Raw genomic sequence first — 20,072 nt, forward strand, 5'->3', positions numbered from 1 at the left:
CTGAGGCTACTGGAGGATCAAACTGATATGCTCCAGCATATGGTTGAAGTGCAGGAAAGGCACAGATCGTTGCTGCAGCCCCTGTGTAACCAACCACCCTCCTCACCAAGTTCCATAGCCTCCTCACCCAGACACCCAAGAACGCGGTGGGGGAGCCTCCAAGCACCCAACTACTCCACCCCAGAGGACTGCCCAAGCAACAGAAAGCCGGCATTCAACAAGTTTTGAAGTGCAATGTGGCCTTGTCCTTCTATCCTCCCCTCCTACACCACCCCACCCGGTGCTTCCCTCCTCTCCCACCCCTCCAAGGCTACCTTGGCAGTTATCCCCCCATTTGTGTGATGAATTAATAAAGAATGCATGAATTTGAAACAATAACTTTATTGTCTCTAAGCGGTGATCAAAGGGGGGGACGGGAGGGTGGTTGGCTTATAGGAAAGTAGAGTGAACGAAGGGGGCATGTTTTAATCAAAGAGAAACAAACAGAACTTTCAAACTGTAGCCTGGCCAGTCATGAAACTGGTTTTCAGAGCTTCTCTGATGCACAGAGCGCCCTGCTGTGCTCTTCTAACCGCCCTGGTGTCTGGCTGCACGTAATCAGCAGCCAGACAATTTGCCTCAACCTCCCACACCGCCATAAATATCTCCCCCTTACTCTCACAGATATTGTGGAGCACACAGCAAGCAGTAATAACGATGGGAATATCGATTTCGCTGAGGTCTAACCGAGTCAGTAAACTGCGCCAGCGCGCTTTTGAACATCCAAATACACATTGTACCACCATTCTGCACTTGCTCAGCCTATAGTTAAACAGCTCCTGACTACTGTCCAGGGTGCCTGTGTATGGCTTCATGAGCCATGGAATTAAGGGATAGGCTGGGTCCCCAAGGATAACTATAGACATTTCAACATCCTCAACAGTTATTTTCTGGTCTGGAAAGTAAGTCCCTTGCTGCAGCCGTTCCCACAGACCAGAGTTCCTGAAGATGCGAGGGTCATGTACCTTTCCTGGCCATCCCACATTGATGTTGGTGAAACGTCCCTTGTGATCCACCAGTGCTTGCAGCACCATTGAAAAGTACCCCTTTTGGGTTATGTACTGGCTGCCTTGGTGCTCCAGTCCCAAGATAGGGATATGTGTTCTGTCTATCGCCCCACCAGTGTTAGGGAATCCCATTGCAGCAAAGCCATCTACTATGACCTGCATATCTTCCAGAATCACTACCCTTGAAAGCAGCAGATCAGTGATCACATTGGCTACTTGGATCACAGCAGCCCCCAGAGTAGATTTGCCCATTCCAAATTGATTGCCGACTGACCGGTAGCTGTCTGGCATTGCAAGCTTCCAGAGGAATATCGCCACTCACTTATGAGCTGTGAGGGCTGCTCTCATCTTGGTATTCTGGCACTTCAGGGCAGGGGAAAGCAAGTCACAAAGTTCATTGAAAGTACCCTTACGCATGCGAAAGTTTCGCAGCCATTGGGAATCATCCCAGACTATGCGGTCCCACCAGTCTGTGCTTGTTTCCCAGGCCCAGAATCAGCATTCCATGGCATGAGCCTGTCCCATTGCCACCAGGATGGCCAAATTGCCGGGGCCCGTACTTTGAGAGAAATCTGTGTCCATGTCCCCATCACTCTCCTCACCGCACTACTGTCGCCTACTCACCTGCTTTTGCAGGTTCTGGTTCTGGTTCTGCATATACTGCTGGATAATGTGCATGGTGTTTAGAGTGGTCACAACTGCCGTGGTGATCTGAGCGGGCTCCATGCTTGCCATGGTATGGTGTGAGCAGGAGAGCAGAGTGGCAGTGGAAGCGGCGGGTGGATGACGATGCTGACAGCAATATGGCGCCCGCACGGAAAAAGGCACAAAACAATTGTTGGTCGTTGCTTTCACAGAGGGCTGGCAGCAGACAGTGCAGTACGACTGCTAGCCGTCATCTCCTGGGTGCTCACGGTGCTGCTGGCTGGGAGAGCAGCCTGAGGCAGAATGGCCCCCTCAAGGACTGAACTCACAACCCTGGGTTTAGCAGGCTAATGCTCAAACCACTGAGCTATCCCTCTGCCAATATTCCAGGCAGGACTGAATCTCCATTAGACAAAACTTGGAGAATGACCTGAATCACTCCTTTTTATGTCCAGGCGCCCCTGACAGACCTTACCGAGGTCTGCCTGCAGCACCCATGCCTGCCCAGGCGCAATGACCGACTTCACTGCGGCTGGCCAAGAGCACTCAGGAGACGATGAGGACAGATACCAGCTGTACTGCACCGTCTGCTGCCACAAGGCAACGACCTGCTGCTGTGTAGCAATGCAGTCCCATGTCTGCCAGCACCCAGGAGACGTACAGTGACGGTGAACTGAGCGGGCTCCATGCTTGCCGTGGTATGGCGTCTGCATGGGTAATCCAGGAAAAAAAAAGCGCAAAACGATTGTCTGCCGTTGCTTTCATGGAGAGAGGGAGGGATGGGGAGCCTAACAACATGTACCCAGAACCACCCGCGCCAACGGTTTTTGCCCCATCAGGCATTGGGATCTCAACCCAGAATTCCAATGGGCAGCGGAGACTGCTGGAACTGTGGGATAGCTACCCACAGTGCAACGGTCCGGAAGTCAACGCTAGCCTCAGTGCTGTGGACACACTCCGCTGACTTAATGGTCTTAAGTGGAGACACACACAATGGACTGTATAAAATCGTTTTCTAAAAAAATCGACCTCTATAAATTCGACCTAATTTCATAGTGTAGACATACCCTGAGAGACGGGGAATCAAGACTGATGGATTTTCTGAGTCCAGGAAAGAGACACAAACAACATTGCAATGTGAAAGTAAATCTAGCTGGTACCATGGAGCATGGCCACAGTGCAGCCCCCGTGCAGGGGTGCTGCTGTACAAGTCACAGGTGAATGAGAAGTTTATTGGCCCAGCTTGTGAGGCCTTTGATTTTGGGATAGATAACAAAAACAGAAGTGGGAAATGGGGGACACAAAGAACCCTTGACATTTATTTAGCAGAGCCACAACTTCAAGCACCTCTGCAATTATCTGTAGATCACAGAAATGGCAGATGACACAAATTAACACCTTCCAGCATAACAAAACCCCATCTCATTTCTGCCCATCCTCCCACTTTTAATATGCGGACATCCAGAATGATTTCTCTCCCAGACAGAGCAAGGAGAGAACTGTGGGGGAGGGGAGCGACAACAGGAACCCTGGTCTGGAGGTGGGAGAAATAGAAGGCACACAGAACCCTTGGCAGGGGGAGAAATCAGGGATCATACAAATCTCTGGCAAGAGCAGAGAATGTGGGACCCTGGAATAGAAGAAAGGGGTAGCAAGGACATACAGAAAACCTGGTATGATGGCAAAATGGAGGACCTTGGTATGGGAGGCAATGGGAGTGCACACACAGCTCCTGGCATAAGGGTGACAATGGGGGAAACCAGGAACAAACTAGAGTCCCTCGCATGAGGGAGGGGACGGGGGAGGGAGGAAATGGAATATACAAGGAGCCCCTGATGTGTGCAATGCACTTTTGGCCTATGGAAGCTAAGAAGTGTGCAACCCCCAGTCTACTACACATACCCAAGATCCCAGAGCCGATTCCCACTGCCAAAACAAACAGGAATCACTCGCCCCCTTTGTCCCACTGCAGACGATGCACAGGGTCCTGCTTCCAAGCTGTGTCAGCACGAAGAACGGGGGGAACAGTTCTTACATGCCATGCACATTTGTTTTTTCACATAATGCAAAGGGTGGGAGGCATTCTTCTTCAGTTTAAAAAAAACTCACAAGAGAGGGGCAAGAGGCAGAGTTTCTCTCCCCATTTCCTCATCATGGGCTCAGGAAGATGTCCCTCCTCCCTCCCCCCAAGGGTGGGACTCACCTTTTCCGTGTTTGGTTTGATGCAGCGAATGAAGAATGGATTGGAAGTGCTGAGTGTGGCCATCAGGGAATGGAGAGAGTCCTGAAAACACCAAGACAAAACTAGAAAAGCAGTCATTCCAGCAGGGATTGGGGGTCTATGGGCTCCTGTCTGAGTACAGGGGACTCTTAAGCAGCCCCCTATTCCTAAACTCTCTCCTTGACTCCACCTTCTCTTCCTCCATGCTTCTCCTTGTCAGTTTAATAAATAGTCAGTTTAATAAAAAATTTAAAAACCACACGTCAGTGAAAAATGTTTACCTGCTGTTATTGACTAACCTTGCAAGGCCTTATACTCAACAACATTTTTGTCGTCTGTAATGTGGCAACTTTTCAACATTTCAACCAATTGATTCCAAAATTTCAGGAAATGTTTTAGGCATCAATGAACAGAACCCTACTGATTTTGGTGAAAATTGGAAAAAACAAAAGGGGGAAATGAGGGAAACAGAGCACGCAGTTAGCAGAAGCAGCAGCTTCAATCAGCAAGGTAACTAGAGAGCAAAGAACCAGTTGATGGTGGCCATTAATATTTTCCAGCACAATACCCCCATTTTATAATGACCAGTCCTCCCAATACAGTTTAAAACACTGGCACCCTAAAAGAGAAAGAAAAAAAGAAAGGAGGAGGGAGAGAGGGTACACACAGAACCTCTGGTGGGAGGGGAAAAACTGTTACTAACCTTCCATAACAGTTTTTCTTCAAGTTCAGTTGCACATGTCCATTCCAATGTAGGTGTGTGCACACCCTGGAAATTTTTCCCCTAGTGGTATCTGTCGGGTTCGCTCTGGTGCCCTCAGGTTCTGTGTGCTTATAGTGTCAATATAAAGGGCACTGCTGAGCCTGCCCTCCCTCAGGTCCTTCTTTTCAGCTAACTCCGACAGGGAGGGTCTTGGAATGGACATGTGCAACACATCTCAAACAACAGTTATGGAAGGTTAGTAACCGTTTTTTCTTCTTTGAATTCTTGAACATGTCTACTCCAATGCAGGTGATTCCCAAGCAGTTGTCTATGAACTCCAAGCCACCTCCTATATATGCTGACTGCAAAACCACTCAGCCAAAGATGGCATCGTCCCTGGCCTGCTGGGTGATGACACAGTGTGCAGAGAACATGTGTGCCAATGACCAGGTGACTGCAATGGAACTGTGAAACCACTTTCAGGAGGAAAACAGGGTGCGGACACAACTGCACCTTATCCTTAAAGAAAATCATATATGGGGGCTCCGATGTGAGGGCACAAATCTCCTAAGTTCTTCTAGCCAAAGGGATGGCCGCTAAAAAGGCCACCTTCCGGGAGAGGTGAGTTAACGAATACATTGCCAGCAGCTTGAATGGGACCCATAAGTTTTGATAAGATGAGATTTAGGTCCCAGGGAGGAATGGGATCTCTAACATGGGGGTATATCTTCTTTAAGGCCTTTAAGGAAACAGATAACCATCTCATGATGGAAGACGGACTGATTATCGACCAGGCGATGGGAGGCCAACATCACTGCAACGTCAGCCTTGATGGAAGGAACAACCAAGCCTTGCTGTTTCAGAACTAAACAGGTATTCCAATATTATCTGCAATGAAGAACTCGAGGGTTGAATTCCATGCTGGGAAGATGGGAGAAATGCTTCCATTTTGCAAAGTAAGTAGCTCTGATGGAGGGCTTCCTACTACCTAGGAGGACCTGACAAACCTGTTCCGAGCAAGCAAGCTCTTCAGGATTCAGCCACGAAGCTTGCAGGCTGTCAGATGAAGAGAGCTGAGGGTCAGATGGAGCAACCAACTGAGGCCCCGAGAGATCAGGTCAGGATATAAATAAGACAGGAGCAGGGCCTCCACTAAAAGGCCTAATAGGGTGGTGAACCAATGTTGCGGGGCTATGAGAATGACCCAGTCCCAGTCCCGCTTGATCTTAATAGAACCTTGTGCTCTAGTAGGATAGGAGAAAAGGTGTAATGCAGGTGATCTATCCACAGTAGCAGAAAAGGGTCCATGAGACACCCTGGGCTCTGGCTTTGCAGGGAGCAGAACTGGTGGCATATCCTGTTGATTTGGATAGCAAACAGATTTATCTGAGGAGACCCCCACCGTTGGAAAATGTGATACCCAGCCAAAAGGGACCGCTTGTGGTGAGTGGAGAAAGACCTGCTGAGGTGATCTGCCAGCTGGTTCTGTGCTCCCAGGTGGTGAAAAGCCTTGAGGTGGATTGAATGCACTATGCATAATTCCCACAGATAGCTTGCTTCCCAGCACAGCAGGAAAGAACATGCCCCACCCTGCCTATTGATGTAAAAATGGCTGTTGTATTGTCCATGAGAACCCATTATGTTCTGGTTCACAGTGTGAGGCAGGAATGCCTGGCAGGCTAAGATGACTGCCCTGAGCTCTCTGACGTTGATATGAAGAGAGCTCTTCTAGAGACCAGAGGCCTTAAGTCCTGAGGGGCCCTAAACAGGCTCCACAGCCCAGTGCCGACGCATCCGAAACTGGCGACGTTGAAGTTTGGGGCCGTAAAAAGGGTATTCCTGCATGAACCATGCAAGAATCCAGCCCCCAATCCAGGGAAGAGAGGACTCAAAAAGGTATGGTGAGAATGGAGTCCAGATGGCGACTGGTAGGTGAGTACACCGTGGCCAGCCATCCCTGAAGAGGTCTGAGGTGCAGCCTCGCGTGTTGCACAACGTAAGTGCATGATGCCATGTGGCCCAGAAGTCTCCAGCAGCTCTACGCTGCTGTAACCAGGTGGGTCTTGAGTGAACTTATTGGGACCATGGTCACCTGAAACTGGTCTCCCAGGAGGAAGGCTCTGGCCTGAGTGGAGTTGAGTACCGCTTTGATGAACTCTATTCTCTGCCCTGGGACAAGGGTAGGATTTTTTGTGTTTATTAATAGACCGAAGGCCTGGAAAGTTGACTGGATGAGGAGGATGCTGGATTCCATCTGAGCCTTGGACTAGTCAGTCGTTGAGATATGGGTAGACATGCATTGCTCGTCTCCTCAGGCAGGCTGCCACCACTACCATGCATTTGGGGGACAAATTCCTGGTGCAAGGGCTGGAGGAACCAACTGGGGCCGTGCTCCTCTTGACCTGCTGCACACAAACAGGGAAGAATTAGTAGGGGAAGTAGAAGTGGGTGGCAACCTGGGCAGCAGTGACCATGAGATGGTCGAGTTCAGGATCCTGACAAAAGAAAGAAAGGAGAGCAGCAGAATACGGATCCTGGACTTCAGAAAAGCAGATTTTGACTCCCTCAGGGAACTGATGGGCAGGATCCCTTGGGACGCTAATATGAGGGGGAAAATGAGTCCAGGAGAACTGGCTGTATTTTAAAGAAGACTTATTGGGAGCAGGAACAAACCATCCCGATGTGGAGAAAGAACAGCAAATATGCAGGCGACCAACTTGGCTTTACAGAGAAATCTTTGCTGAGCTTAAAACACAAAAAGAAAGCTTACAAGAAGTGGAAACTTAGACAGATGACTAGGGAGGAGTATAAAAATATTGCTCGAGCATGCAGGGGTGTATAATCAGGAAGGCCAAAGCACAATCGGAGTTGCAGCTAGCAAGGGATGTGAAGGGTAACAAGAAGGGTTTCTACAGGTGTTGTTAGCAACAAGGAGGTGGTCCAGGAAAGCGTGGGACCGTTACTGGTTGGCGACGGATGATGTGGAAAAAGCTGAAGTTCTCAGTGCTTTTTTTGCCTCTGTCTTCACAGACAGGGTCAGCTCCCAGACTGCTGCACTAGGCAGCACCATATGGGAAGGAGGTGAACAGCCAGGTTCTTGAAGCTGCTCTTGAGGTGGTGCAGGTCTAGAACAGGAACACCAGAAGCTCCCTAGAAGTGCGGGAGCCATTGGTGCTCAAATCATCGCCCTGCCCTTGCTCTGCCTCTTCCCCAGAGGCCCTGTGCCCCCCCCCCCCCGTTTGCTCCTCTCTGCCCCCTCCTCCCACTGCTCACCCTTAAGGTAGGGAAAATGGGAGTAGAACCCCTTTCCTCTCAAGTTTTGCAGAACCTCTTCCATGGCTCCCATCCGAAGGCGGGATTGGACTCATTGGACCAAGAGTTGCTTGTAAGAAGGGTCCCTGAAGAGGAAAGGGGAGTAGAAACAAACTGGAGACTAGTGTATCCCACTTCCACTGGGCACAGCACTCAGGGGTCTGAGATGATACAGACCCAGGCACTGATGAAGTGGGACAGATGGTCCGAAAACAGAGGTGCAACTGCATCTGATATAAGGGGTACTGGGGTGGGGACCTTGAGCATCTCATCAAAAGGAGAGCTTCAAGCTCCCTGAGTGCCTAGGAGCAGCATGTGTCAGTCCCAAGTCAGAAGCTGGCAAAGGCAAAGTACTGGGCAGACTGCTGGGGCCTGTAATGATTCCTAGAAGCCACTGGGGTATATAACCGTAGGGACTTCATGGTTGTCCTGGAATCCTTAAGCCCATGGAGCTTAGCACTGATCTTCTCTGAGAAGAGTGAGGATCCTTCAAAGGGGTAATACTGCAGGGTTTGCTGGATCTCTGAGGAAGACCAGAAGACTGTAACCAAGAGCTCCTGTGCATGGTTACCACGAAGGTCATGGATCTGGCCACAGAATCAGCCACATCAAGGGCCACTATGGTTTTCCCTGCATCAACCCGAGAGGAGACGTCCTATCTGGCTTCTTGAGGGAGAAGATCTTTAAACTTGTGCATGACATCCCACATATTAAAACATAGCAACCCAGCTGTGCCTGCTGGTTTGCCATCTTAAGTTGCAACCCTCCAGTAGAGTAGACCTTTCTGCCAAATAAGTCCAACTTTTTGGAGTCTTTTGCCTTAGACGTTGCCCCCAATTGCCCTTGGCAATCTCTTTTGTTGGTGGCTAATGCTACCAGGGACCCTGGAGGGGGATGCGAGTATAAGAATTTGTAACCTTGGGCTGGCTCATAATACTTCTCCATACGCTTTGACATAGGGGGAAGGGAAACAGGGGTCTGCCACAGAATCTTCACCGGGTCTATGATAGCCTCACTGAGTGGCAGAACCACCCTTGAGGGCCCCGCTGCTGTCAAAATATCCAGCAGGCTATGAGAAGACTTCTTGACCACCTCTGCCTGGATGCCCATATTTGATGCCACCTGTTTTAACAAGTCCTGGAGAGCCTTGTGGTCATCTTGGGGAGGAGACATGTCAGCTGCCAATACCATCTCCTCTGGGGAGGAGGAAGCCAGCATCGACTGAGGGCCCTCCACTCCTCCTTCTGTATTGGCCGAGACCTAATGGGCCCTCCTCTTGATGCTCAGTACCGGAGTCTAGATCAGAAGTCTCCCATCAAGGCACTGGTGGTGCTCTACTCTTGGAGGCCACCAAATAGGAATGCCTTGAGAGAGGACCCTGGACTGGGGGGGAAACCCCACAGGTTCCAGAGGGCCACTGCAATGGCACCAGCCTCCAAGGACCAGAGGGCAAGCACTCGGTGATACGCTTGTGTTTGGTTGGTGGGGGTAGGAGTGCCACGGGGAGTAGCGCAGGTGGCTGCAAACAGAGCATGACCCTATTTCTGACTCCAAAGACAGAGTCCCTGCAAGGCAACTAGGGAGGTATGGACCCATCAGTGCCGGAGATCGGTGCCGTGATAATGAAGCCTGCGCTGAGGCTAGCATGGAGGGTTTTCCCCTGGATGGTACCACGGTCCTGATTCCAGGCAGAGGCTGGGAGAAGATGGTTCCCTGGCCGATGATACCAGCGGCACCAATTCCTGCACCGCCGGAGATATAGACAGCAGCAGTGAGAGCAGGTCCTGGGTGCTGCAAATGCCTCCGGAGTTGACAGCACTGTAAACATACTGGTAACAGGCTGCCTGCCTGAAGACGGTACCAAGGGGCAGGAATTAGCAGGACCTGTGTAGGCTCCTGAGTCGCTGGTACCAGCTGTTGAGGGAAGAGGAAGAGTGACCTGACACAGGTCTCACTTTATCCCTGTCCCCAGACCTGGCTGACTTCAGCACCAGGAATCAAACCCTCTCGTCCAGCTGCCTCTTGTGCTTCTTCTTAGGCACCAGGGATGGGGAATGATGCCAAGACTCTTGTACAGTGGGAGGAGCGCACTGCACCAGCGCCGAGGTACTCAGTGCCGAGTCTGAGCGACTCAGTTCTGAAGCAGGTCTCAGAGCTGCCTCCATAAGAAGGACTTTTCATCTCGCCTCTCGGTCCTTTTTTGTGTGAGATTTGAAGCCCTTACAGATCTGGCAGCAGTCCTTCCTGTGAGTCTCTCCCAAGCACTTGAGACAACTAGAGTGCAGGTCACTCAGGGGCACTGACATGCCGCAGGAGGTACAGGGCCTGAAGCCTGGTGAATGTGGCATGCGCTGGCACCAGGAAATGGATGAACTTCACCAACTGAAGAAGAAAAAGGTCCAACCCTAATAGACTAAAACTGACTAAACTATATACAATGATACACACTACAAAAAACCAGCGAAAACCACCGGGAAAGTTTGCTGAAGCAAAGAGAGCAGCTCCAGTGACCATCATGGGTAGTAAGAAGGAACTGAGGGGGTGCAAGGTCGGGAGGGCCTTTTATACCAGCGCTCTGAGCAAGTGGCACCTGAGGGTGCCATAGCCAACCTGACCGATGCCACTGGAGGAAAATTTCCAGTAACTGTGCTCGGGGTGCGCACACACCTACACTGGAAAGGACATGTGCTAACACTCGAAGAAATGGGAGATGCTGGTATGGCAGGCATGGGGGAATGGAAGAGCATGGGGATGCAGAGACCCTGGCATGGGAGGAAAATGGGCAGTCATGGCATGGGTGAGAAGGGGGAATGTAGGTGCATACAGAGTCCCTGGCATGGGAGGAAGGCAGAATAGGGGCACACACAGAGCTCCTGCTGGAAGGGATGGGAGACCTTGGTATGAGTGGGGAAGGGGGAAAATGGGATATGCAGAGTCCCCGGCATGTGGGGGCAGGGAATGGAGGACCCTGTGTGATAATATTGGGGCTCTGGCTATACAACTTATGAATTCTGGTTGCTACTGCAAAGTTATTATGAACTGTTACTGTGGAAACTGCTGTACCATGAATGCCTGCTGGCTGTTTATCCCCCAAGTCTTACCAGCTTGAAAAGCATGTCTTCCTCAGACAAGGACAATGTGAAGGTACTTCATGTTAACAATGGTGCTTTGAATCGACAACAGAGATGCTGAGTGGCTTTGCTCAAGCTGGGAAGTGTGAAGGAAGGGTGGGGAGGAGTCTGAAGCAATGGAAAGTTACCAAACACAGAAGAAAGAATGACAGGAGACCAGCCTCAGGATTAAATAAGGAGTCACACAGGTAACTGGAGAGAAGGCCACCCCAGAACAGGAAGCTTTGGAAAGAAGAGAGGAAGATCGCAGAAGCTGGGGAGGAAGTGTGCATGAGGGAGAAACAACCCAGCATATAGGGGTCTGCATGAGGCAAGGAGCTACTTCCCTGAGCCCATATAGCCCTCAAGGGCTGCTAAGGGAACGGTGAGCTAGCAATCATCACTGTGGTTAGGACATTCATTGTTTTCTAAATAATGATAAAGCACAAGAAAATACATATCAAGTAAAAGAGCAATTGTGTTGGACTCTGGATAAAGCATATCCCCTTGTTAAATGCTTTACAGTTCCACACATCTCCAGAGAGAAATAAACCACGAACCAGAAGGCTCACAAATTTTAGTGGGATATTGGCACATGGTGTGTTTAAGCAACTGGGGTATTTTGGAGGTTAGAGGTGGTCCTGAGGACTAAAGAGCTCCATGTCCTGGAAGGGGTAGCAGACAGAGTTAGGGCCCAGGAAATGTACCAGAGAGACTAAGGGAGGAAACAGAGCTGCAGCCTGCTGAGACCCAGGGAAGCTTAACCCACCCAGGGATCCAAGACCCAAGGGATCACAGGAGTCTTATGGGGAGCCAACCGGATCTATGACACACTAACATGGAGGGGAGGGAACAGTGGGGTGGGTCACAGAACTTATGGTGGAGGGGAGGTTGGGCATGCTGGTATAGAGAGAAAGTGAGAATAAGGAGGCACACAGAGTCCCTAGCATCGGGAGCCACACAAAGCCCCGAACATGCAGGAGGGGGCAACTGCAGATACACAGAACCCTGACATTGGGTAGGGGGTTGGCAGGGAGTCATTGAAAAAGAAGGAAATGGGTGAGTGATATACAGAGAGGTTGTGGGGAGAATGAAGGGATAGAATGAGCCCCTAGTGTTTGCCATGAGTTCAGCCTATACAATCATGAAGTCTGAGACCCCAGAGTTATAAACAACACCCAAGATCACTGCACCTGCATCTTTGTGGGTAGCCACTCTCACTGTTTCTCCTGTACAGGCAGTCAGTTTCCCGTGTTGTTTATGTGGGTGTCTCACACTTTAAAAATAGGAAAATATGATTGTAAAAAAACCCCACAAAAATTAGCAGGGACTTGGGGGGGTGTAAAACTGGAACAAATTTTCACAATTTTTTTTTTAAACAGACAGTGTCAATTTGGAACAAATTGATAAATTAACAGTAAGTCACCAGGATCAGGTGGTATTCACCCAAGAGATCTGAAATAACTCAAATATGAAATTGCAAAAATACTAACTGTGGTATGTAACCTCTCTCTTAAATCAGCTTCTGGACCAGATGACTAAAGGATAGCTAATGTGATGCCCAATTTTAAAAAGGCTCCAGAGAGGATCCTGGCAATTACTGGTCAGCAAGCCTAACTTCAGTACCAGGCAAATTGGTTGAAACTATAGTAAAGAACAGAATTATCAGACATATAGATTTACAAGATTTGTGGGGAATAGCCTACACGGCTTTTGTAAAGGGAAATCATTCCTCACCAATGTATTAGAATTCTTTGAGGGAGGCAACGAACATGGACAAGGGTGATCCAGTGGATATAGGGTACTTGGACTTTCAGAAAGCTTTTCACAAGATCCCTCACCAAAGGCTCTTAAACAAAGTATTCAGTTATGGGATAAGAGAGAAGGACCTCTCACAGTTAAAAGCACAGGAAACAGAGGGTAAGAATAAAAGGTCAGTTTTCAGAATGAAGACAGGTAAATTGTGGTGTCCCCCCGGGGTCTGTACTGGGACCAGTACTGTTCAACATATTCAAAAATTACCTGGAAAAAAGGGGTAAACAGTGAGGTGGCAAAGTTTGCAATGATACAAAATTACTCAACGTACTTAAGTCCAAACCAGACTGCAAAGAGTTTCAAAGGGATTTCACAAAACTGGGTGACTGGGCAACAAAACAGCAGATGAAATTCAATGTTGATAAATGCAAAAAATGCACATTGGAAAACAAGATCCAAACTATATATACAAAATGATAGGGTCTAAATTAACTGATACCAGTCAAGAAAGTCATTGTGGCTAGTTCTCAGAAAACATTCGCTCAATGTGCAGCAGCAGTCAAAAAAGCGAACAGAATGTTGGGAACCATTAGGAAAGGGATAGATAATAAGACAATAAATATCATAATGCCGCTATATACATCCATGGTATGCCCACACCCTTCTGGTTGCCCCATCTCAAAAAAATTATATTAGACATGGAAAAGGTACAGAGAAGGGCAAGAAAAATTATTACAGGTTTGGAACAGCTTCCATATGAGGAGAGATTAAAAACACTGGGACTGTTCAGCTTGGAAAAGAGACAACTAAGGGGTTGGGGAGAATAAAATAAAGGTCTATAAAATCATGACTGGTGTGGGGAAAAAGTTATTTACCTCTTCATTAACACAAGAAAAAGGGGTCACCGAATGAAAGTACCAGGCAGCAGGTTTAAAGCAAACAAAAGGAAGTATTTCTTCACACACTGCACCGTCAACCTGTGGAACTCTTTGCCAGAGGATGTTGTGAAGGCCAAGACTGTAACAGGGTTCAAAAAAGAACTAGAAAAGTTCCTGGAGGATAGGTTCATCAATGGCTATTAACCAGGATGAGCAGAGATGCAAAACCATGCTCTGCAGTGTCCCTAGCCTCTGTTTGCCAGAATCTGGTAAAGTGGGTCAGGGAATGGATCACTTGATGACTACCTGTTCTGTTCATTCCCTCTGAAGCACCTGGCACCAGCCACTATTGCAAGACAGGAGACTGGACCATTGGTCGGACCGAGTATGGCTGTTCTTATGTGCCCAAATAAAAACTACTGCCTCCATAAGACCTATCAATACTTAGTTTAAACTCCAGCCCCCTCCCCCACCCCATAGGATCAGTACTTGAAAAAACAAACAGACACTCAAGACATTGCTGCAAAAAACAAAGGCATATTCTTGTTGTAGTGCTCATCATCTCCCCGTTCCCAGTTTATCACCTCCCTGCACATTACAGCGTAAACTGTGGGAGAGAGACATTATCTTATCTATCTGCAACATCCCAGCAGGTTTACAGGGCTGGAAAAGAAACTGAAGGAATCACTCATTCTCTTGTCTCTTTTCTTCACCCCGCACTGAACTTCTTATTCGGTCACACCCACCCCAGTTCCTCCTCTTCACTCTGAAGAGTCGCCCACTTTCTTGGGGAATTCCTTACCCTGAACTGGGAGCTGACGGTCGGCCTGCGCCTCTGGGTTCCCATCTTCAGAGTTTCCTCACTGCTCCGGCTGGAGACTCTTTCAAAGAGGTCATAGATGAAGTCCAGCCTGGCGGTGAGGAGGAGGGTCGACAGAAAACACAGGACATCAGATTCTAGGGTCAGCTATGAAAGAATCAGAGCTTGGGTGCTCATTTACCACCCTATCCCTGTGCCAGGCATCCTACTTATACCTTCCCAAAACACCACTACACAACAATGTGGCTGCAGCACAGGGCTCAGCAGGGCATCCCCTCCATCTAGATGCACAGACCCCCAAACTGCTGCAACACTGACAGCAGCCCACACTCCAGCTGCATTCCCTGTCTCTTACTACCTTGAAGCATGATGTTGCACAGACAGCGTTCTGCATTCTGTCTTAGGCAGCACATCTCCTCCCTCTTGTTACACAGACCCCCAAGGAGGAACTGCACAAACAGCAGTCCATGTTCCAGCCAGATTGCTGCATCCCTTCTCTCATGGCACAGCCACACGGTATTCCAGTCACACGTCATGTAATTGCCTTCACAGATACCCACTCTTGGAGATGAACCATTGAAAGCATGTTACCCTAGAAGGCTCTGAGCCTTGAAACATATGAAGTCTGTTCCCAATCTTTCTGCTGATTTTCCTTTTCTCATGCAGAGGCATTCATTGGCTCTGGTATCTCCAAGTTATTATTATTGTTATTTCTAGCAGTTTTTACTTTTCCATCTGGCTGAAAGTTTCTTAGTTTGTCTATAAAACGGACAAGGGTGATCCAGTGGATACATTGTACTTGGACTTTCAGAAAGTCTTTGACAAGATCCCTCACCAAAAGCTCTTAAAGTAAGCAGTCATATGATAACAAGGAAGGTCCTCTCATGGACCAGTAACTGGTTCAAAGGACAGGGGGAAAGGGTAGGAATAAACGGCCAGTTTTCAGAATGGAGAGAGATAAATAGTGGTGTCCCCCAGGGATCTGGACTTGGACCAGTGCTGTTCAACATAATATTCAAAAATTATCTGGAAAAAGGGGTAAAGAGTGAGGTGGCAAAATTGGCAGATGATACAAAATTATTCAAGATAGTTAAGTCCAAAGCAGGCTGTGAAAAGCTACAAAGGGATCTCACAATAATGGGTGACTAGGCAACAAAATGGCAGATGAAATTCAATATTGATGAATGCAAAGTGATGCACATTGGAAAACATAAACCAAACTATAAATACAAAATGATGGGGTCTAAATTAGCTGTTACCACTCAAGAAAGAGATCTTGGAGTCATTGTGGATAGTTCTCTGAAAACATCCACTCAATGTGTAGCCGCAGTCAAAAAATGCTAACAAAGTTAGGAACCATTAAGAAAGGGATAGATAATAAAACAATAAATATCATAATGATCTATATAAATCCATGACATGTCCACACCTTGAATACTGTGTGCAGTTCAGCCTCTCCTCCAGAACCACCTACAACTGTCTTCTGTGACTTCTTCCTCTCAGATTGTCCCTCATCATAGATAGCCCCAGGTCCTGCCCCACCCTCTTAACTGGCCAAACAAGGAGCACCAGTGCTGGCACAGGGGAGCTGGACCTGCTTCATTTAAAGGGGCCAGCCACCCTGTGACATCCCTAAAATATCATCATATATCCCAGCCCACCTTCTAGCAAAGAAGTGAGATCCTGTAGCTGTTGATGGTCCATGTGTCTGAGATCCTGCACTAGGGCCCTTACCCCTAGATGATTTCATAGCAAGAACTCCCTGTATCCAAAGGCCCTCAGAAGGAACCTCAGATGGCAATGAGGTTCTAGTAACTTAGGACTGAAGGCCTCCTGTGTCCTCAAGTCCAGTCCCCCTCCATTGCAGGTCCTCAGTTTGGAGCTCTCTGATCCAGATTCCCAAGCCTAAGAACCTCAAGAAAAAACAGGCAGAGGGGAGATGACAGAAAATTTCTGAGTATGGCTCTTTATGATTTGCTAGCAACTTAAAGGGGCTGTAAAGGTTTATAACAGCACCCTAGAGGATTTCCCCAGCACAGTGATGGCACAGGACCACCATGGCTAGCCCGACACCCTCTGCCCCATGCAGCCCCCAGCATGGGGGAGCACCATGGGATTGGTCAGGGACACAATGGGAAAAGAATCATAGAATATCAAGGTTGGAAGGGACCTCAGGAGGTCATCTAGTCCAACCCCCTGCTCAAAGCAGGATCAATCCCCAACTAAATCATCCTAGCCTGACCTTAAAAACCTCCAAGGAAGGTAGATTCCACCACCTCCCTAGGTAACACATTCCGGTGCTTCACCACCTTCCTAGTGAAAGTGTTTTCTAATATCGAACCTAAACTTTCCCCCACTGCAACTTGAGACTATTACTCCTTGTTCTGTCATCTGCTACCACTGAGAACAGTCTAGAGCCATCCTCTTTAGAGCTCCCTTTCAGGTAGTTGAAAGCACCTATCAAACCCCACCCCCATTCTTCTCTTCTGCAGACTAAATAATCCCAGTTCCCTCAGCCTCTCCTCATAAATCATGTGCTCCAGCCCACTAATCGTTTTTGTTGCCCTCCGCTGGACTCTTTCCAATTTTTCCACATCCTTCTTGTAGTGTGGGGCCCAAAACAGGACACAGTACTCCAGATGAGGCCTCACCAACGTCAAATAGAGGGAAATGATCACGTCCCTCAATCTGCTGGGAATGTCCCTACTTATACAGCCAAAAATGCCATTGGGCCTTCTTGGCAACAAGGGCACACTGTTGACTCATATCCAGCTTCTTGTCCACTGTAACCCCTAAGTCCTTTTCTGCAGAACTGCTGCCTAGCCATTCGGTCCCTAGTCTGTAGCACTGCATGGGATTCTTCCATCCTAAGTGCAGGACTCTGTACTTGTCCTTGTTGAACCTTATGAGATCCCTCTGTAGCCTATCCCTACCCTCCAGCATATCTACCTCTCCTCCCAGTTTAGTGTCATCTGCAAACTTGCTGAGGGTGCAATCCACGCCATCCTCCAGATCATTAATGAAGATATTGAACAAAACTGGCCCAGGACCGACCCTCGTGGCACTCTGCTTGATACTGGCTGCCAACTAGACACGGAGCCATTGATCACTTCCCGCTGAGGCTGAGGATCTAGCCAGTTTTCTATCCACCTTATAGTCCATTCATCCAGCCCATACTTCTTTAACTTGCTGGCAAGAATACTATGGGAGACCATGTCAAAAGCTTTGCTAAAGTCAAGGAACAACATGTCCACTGCTTTCCACTAATCCACGGAGCCAGTTATCTCATCAGAGAAGGCAATTAGATTAGTCAGGCAAGACTTGCCCTTGGTGAATCCATGCTGACTGCTCCTGATCACTTTCCTCTCCTCTAAGTGCTTCAGAATTGATTCCTTGAGGACCTGCTCCATGATTTTGGAGGCCACGGTAGTTTGCATTTTTGGTATTGTAGGCTGCAGAGTAGCACATTGGCATCTGTAGGGAAGCTGCCATAAGCTAGAGCAGACCTTGAGACTGCTCTAACTTATGCTGGGGGCTGTGCTGTCCACTGGAGCAGCAAATGTGGCGTAAAGAATCTGAAAGCCCCAGATGCAAACAGCAAATCAATGTTGCATAGATTTCACCACTCTGGCTCCTGTAAAATTGTCCTGTCTGCTTCTCCTCCCCCGCTCAGGCTACTCGTTCAGCACCTCCTTTGGTGCCCCTTCTTCCTCCCCACTCTCGCAGCATGAGGGTGAGGATGGTATGTACATGCATGGCTATGCCTGTGAAGTACTGCAGCTCCCCGAGTCAAAGGCTCCCTTGGGAATTCCAAAGTGTCACCTTTCTGGCACAGAAAATCTTCATGGAAGAAAATACGCAAAGTCCATCCCATAACAAAGGCGACACTGATACTCAATGTATGTTTCTTTGTATCAATTTCTTTGCAGCAAAACTGACTTCTTCTCCAGCCCCCACTCCTGCTGCCAATATACAGAGAGATAGGAACTTGGGTAATCATATAAAGTAACTCTTCCTCTCCATGACCCTGCTATCATGTGAATGCTGCTCAGTTTAGTCCCACAGAGTCCTCTTCATCCCGGCCTCCATTCTCCCCTGCAGAGCATTAAGGGCTGCTTACCTGCTATCCTTCAGCATATTTAAAATGTCATCCCGAAAGGTGTCTCTGTTCTTCTCCAGAAACCCTCTCACATCATACAATACCTGTGACACAGACAATACATGCTGACTAGTACATAACAGTGCAAACAATTCGAGCCACAGTAACACCCCCTCCCCCACACATGCCAACATACAGGGCCACCCTGCACGCAGCCCCACTGTGTGCCAATGACAGGACAACAGAGCAGGAAACTCCTACATGCCCATGCACTACAGGCACATGCTTAGAGCCCTGGCTCCTAGAGTCTTTCCACGAGGTCAGAATCCAGGCTTTCATGTACAAAAAAAGTTGTTTCTAGCGCTCAAAGTTCCAAAGAAAACCTTCAAAACGTACAATGTCTACACTACAGAGCCTATGCTGACATAGCTATGCTGGTGTAGACCCCTAGTGTAGATGCAGAAGGAGTCTACCTGCCAGCATAGAACATCTCCTCCCCGGCCAACTTTAGCTATGTCACCGGAAGCACGCCTTTGCCGAGAGAGCTGTGTCTACACCGATGGTTTTGTCAGCAGAGCATACCCTTGTCTTTCTCCATTCACGCAAACAGATTGAGAACTGCTGACCCCCACAATACACACACAGCTGCCAATTACACCACCACACACACACAGTGGCCCCTTCTACCCCCCTCACACACAGCAGCCTATGCATAGGGCACTGAATCCCTTCCACACACACACACACACACACACACACACACACACACGCCACCTTGCAGGGAAGGTAATATCCTTCCCATATGGGAACCAACACACACACACAGAGCACCTGTGCACACCAAGGCAGAGCAGACAGATCCCTCACATATCAGATCACAGTGCACTTTAATTTACAAACAAATTAATGAGGCCACATTGTTAGGGCCACAAAAAGGGTCCCCTAGCATTGCCAGACCACTGGGGGAAGACACTCTTACCCAAAACTAATTCCAGGGGCCTGCCAAAAAGGCTGCAGTTTTAAGAGAAAGAAAATGTCCTAGGAAGACGGAGGATAGTTCTGCTGTCACATCACCACACACAGCACTCAACTCAGCATCAAACAGCAAAGGTCAACTAATTCAGAAGGCAGAAGTAGAGGCCTGTGTAATGTACAATGGCAGAGTGACAGAGGAAGACTTAATCACTGAAGAAATAAGTAGCAAGGTACTAGGACAGTGGTTCTCAACCAGGGCTCCGGGGCCTCCTGGGGGGGCCGTGAGCAGGTTTCAAGGAGTCCGCCAAGCAAGGCTGGCATTAGACTCGCTGGGGCCCAGGGTAGAAAGCCGAAGCCCCACTGCATGGGGCTGAAGTCCGGGGCCCTGAGCCCTGCCACCTGGGGAGGAAGCCGAAGCCTGAGCAATGTAGCTTTGTAGGGGGCCCTGTGGCATGGGACCATGGGCAATTGCCCTACATGGTACCCCGTAATGCCAGCTCTGGCTTTT

At 48.7% G+C, this 20,072-nt stretch overlaps 1 protein-coding gene across 1 annotated transcript in view; it reads right to left on the reverse strand.

Moving 5' to 3' along the window:
* The window catches only part of LOC119863454 (unconventional myosin-X-like), a 257,129-nt gene that overhangs the window by 93,844 nt on the left and 143,213 nt on the right, over positions 1 to 20,072 (reverse strand). Inside the window, exons 17-19 of the mRNA XM_038421961.2 lie at positions 18,611 to 18,693; positions 14,473 to 14,581; positions 3,895 to 3,975 (exon numbers count right to left, since the gene is read on the reverse strand). Coding sequence (XP_038277889.1) covers positions 3,895 to 3,975; positions 14,473 to 14,581; positions 18,611 to 18,693 — 273 coding nt within the window. The remainder of the gene's footprint in view (positions 1 to 3,894; positions 3,976 to 14,472; positions 14,582 to 18,610; positions 18,694 to 20,072) is intronic.

The sequence above is a fragment of the Dermochelys coriacea genome, chromosome 11 (genome assembly GCF_009764565.3).
Source record: "Dermochelys coriacea isolate rDerCor1 chromosome 11, rDerCor1.pri.v4, whole genome shotgun sequence".
NCBI classification, from domain to species: domain Eukaryota; kingdom Metazoa; phylum Chordata; order Testudines; family Dermochelyidae; genus Dermochelys; species Dermochelys coriacea.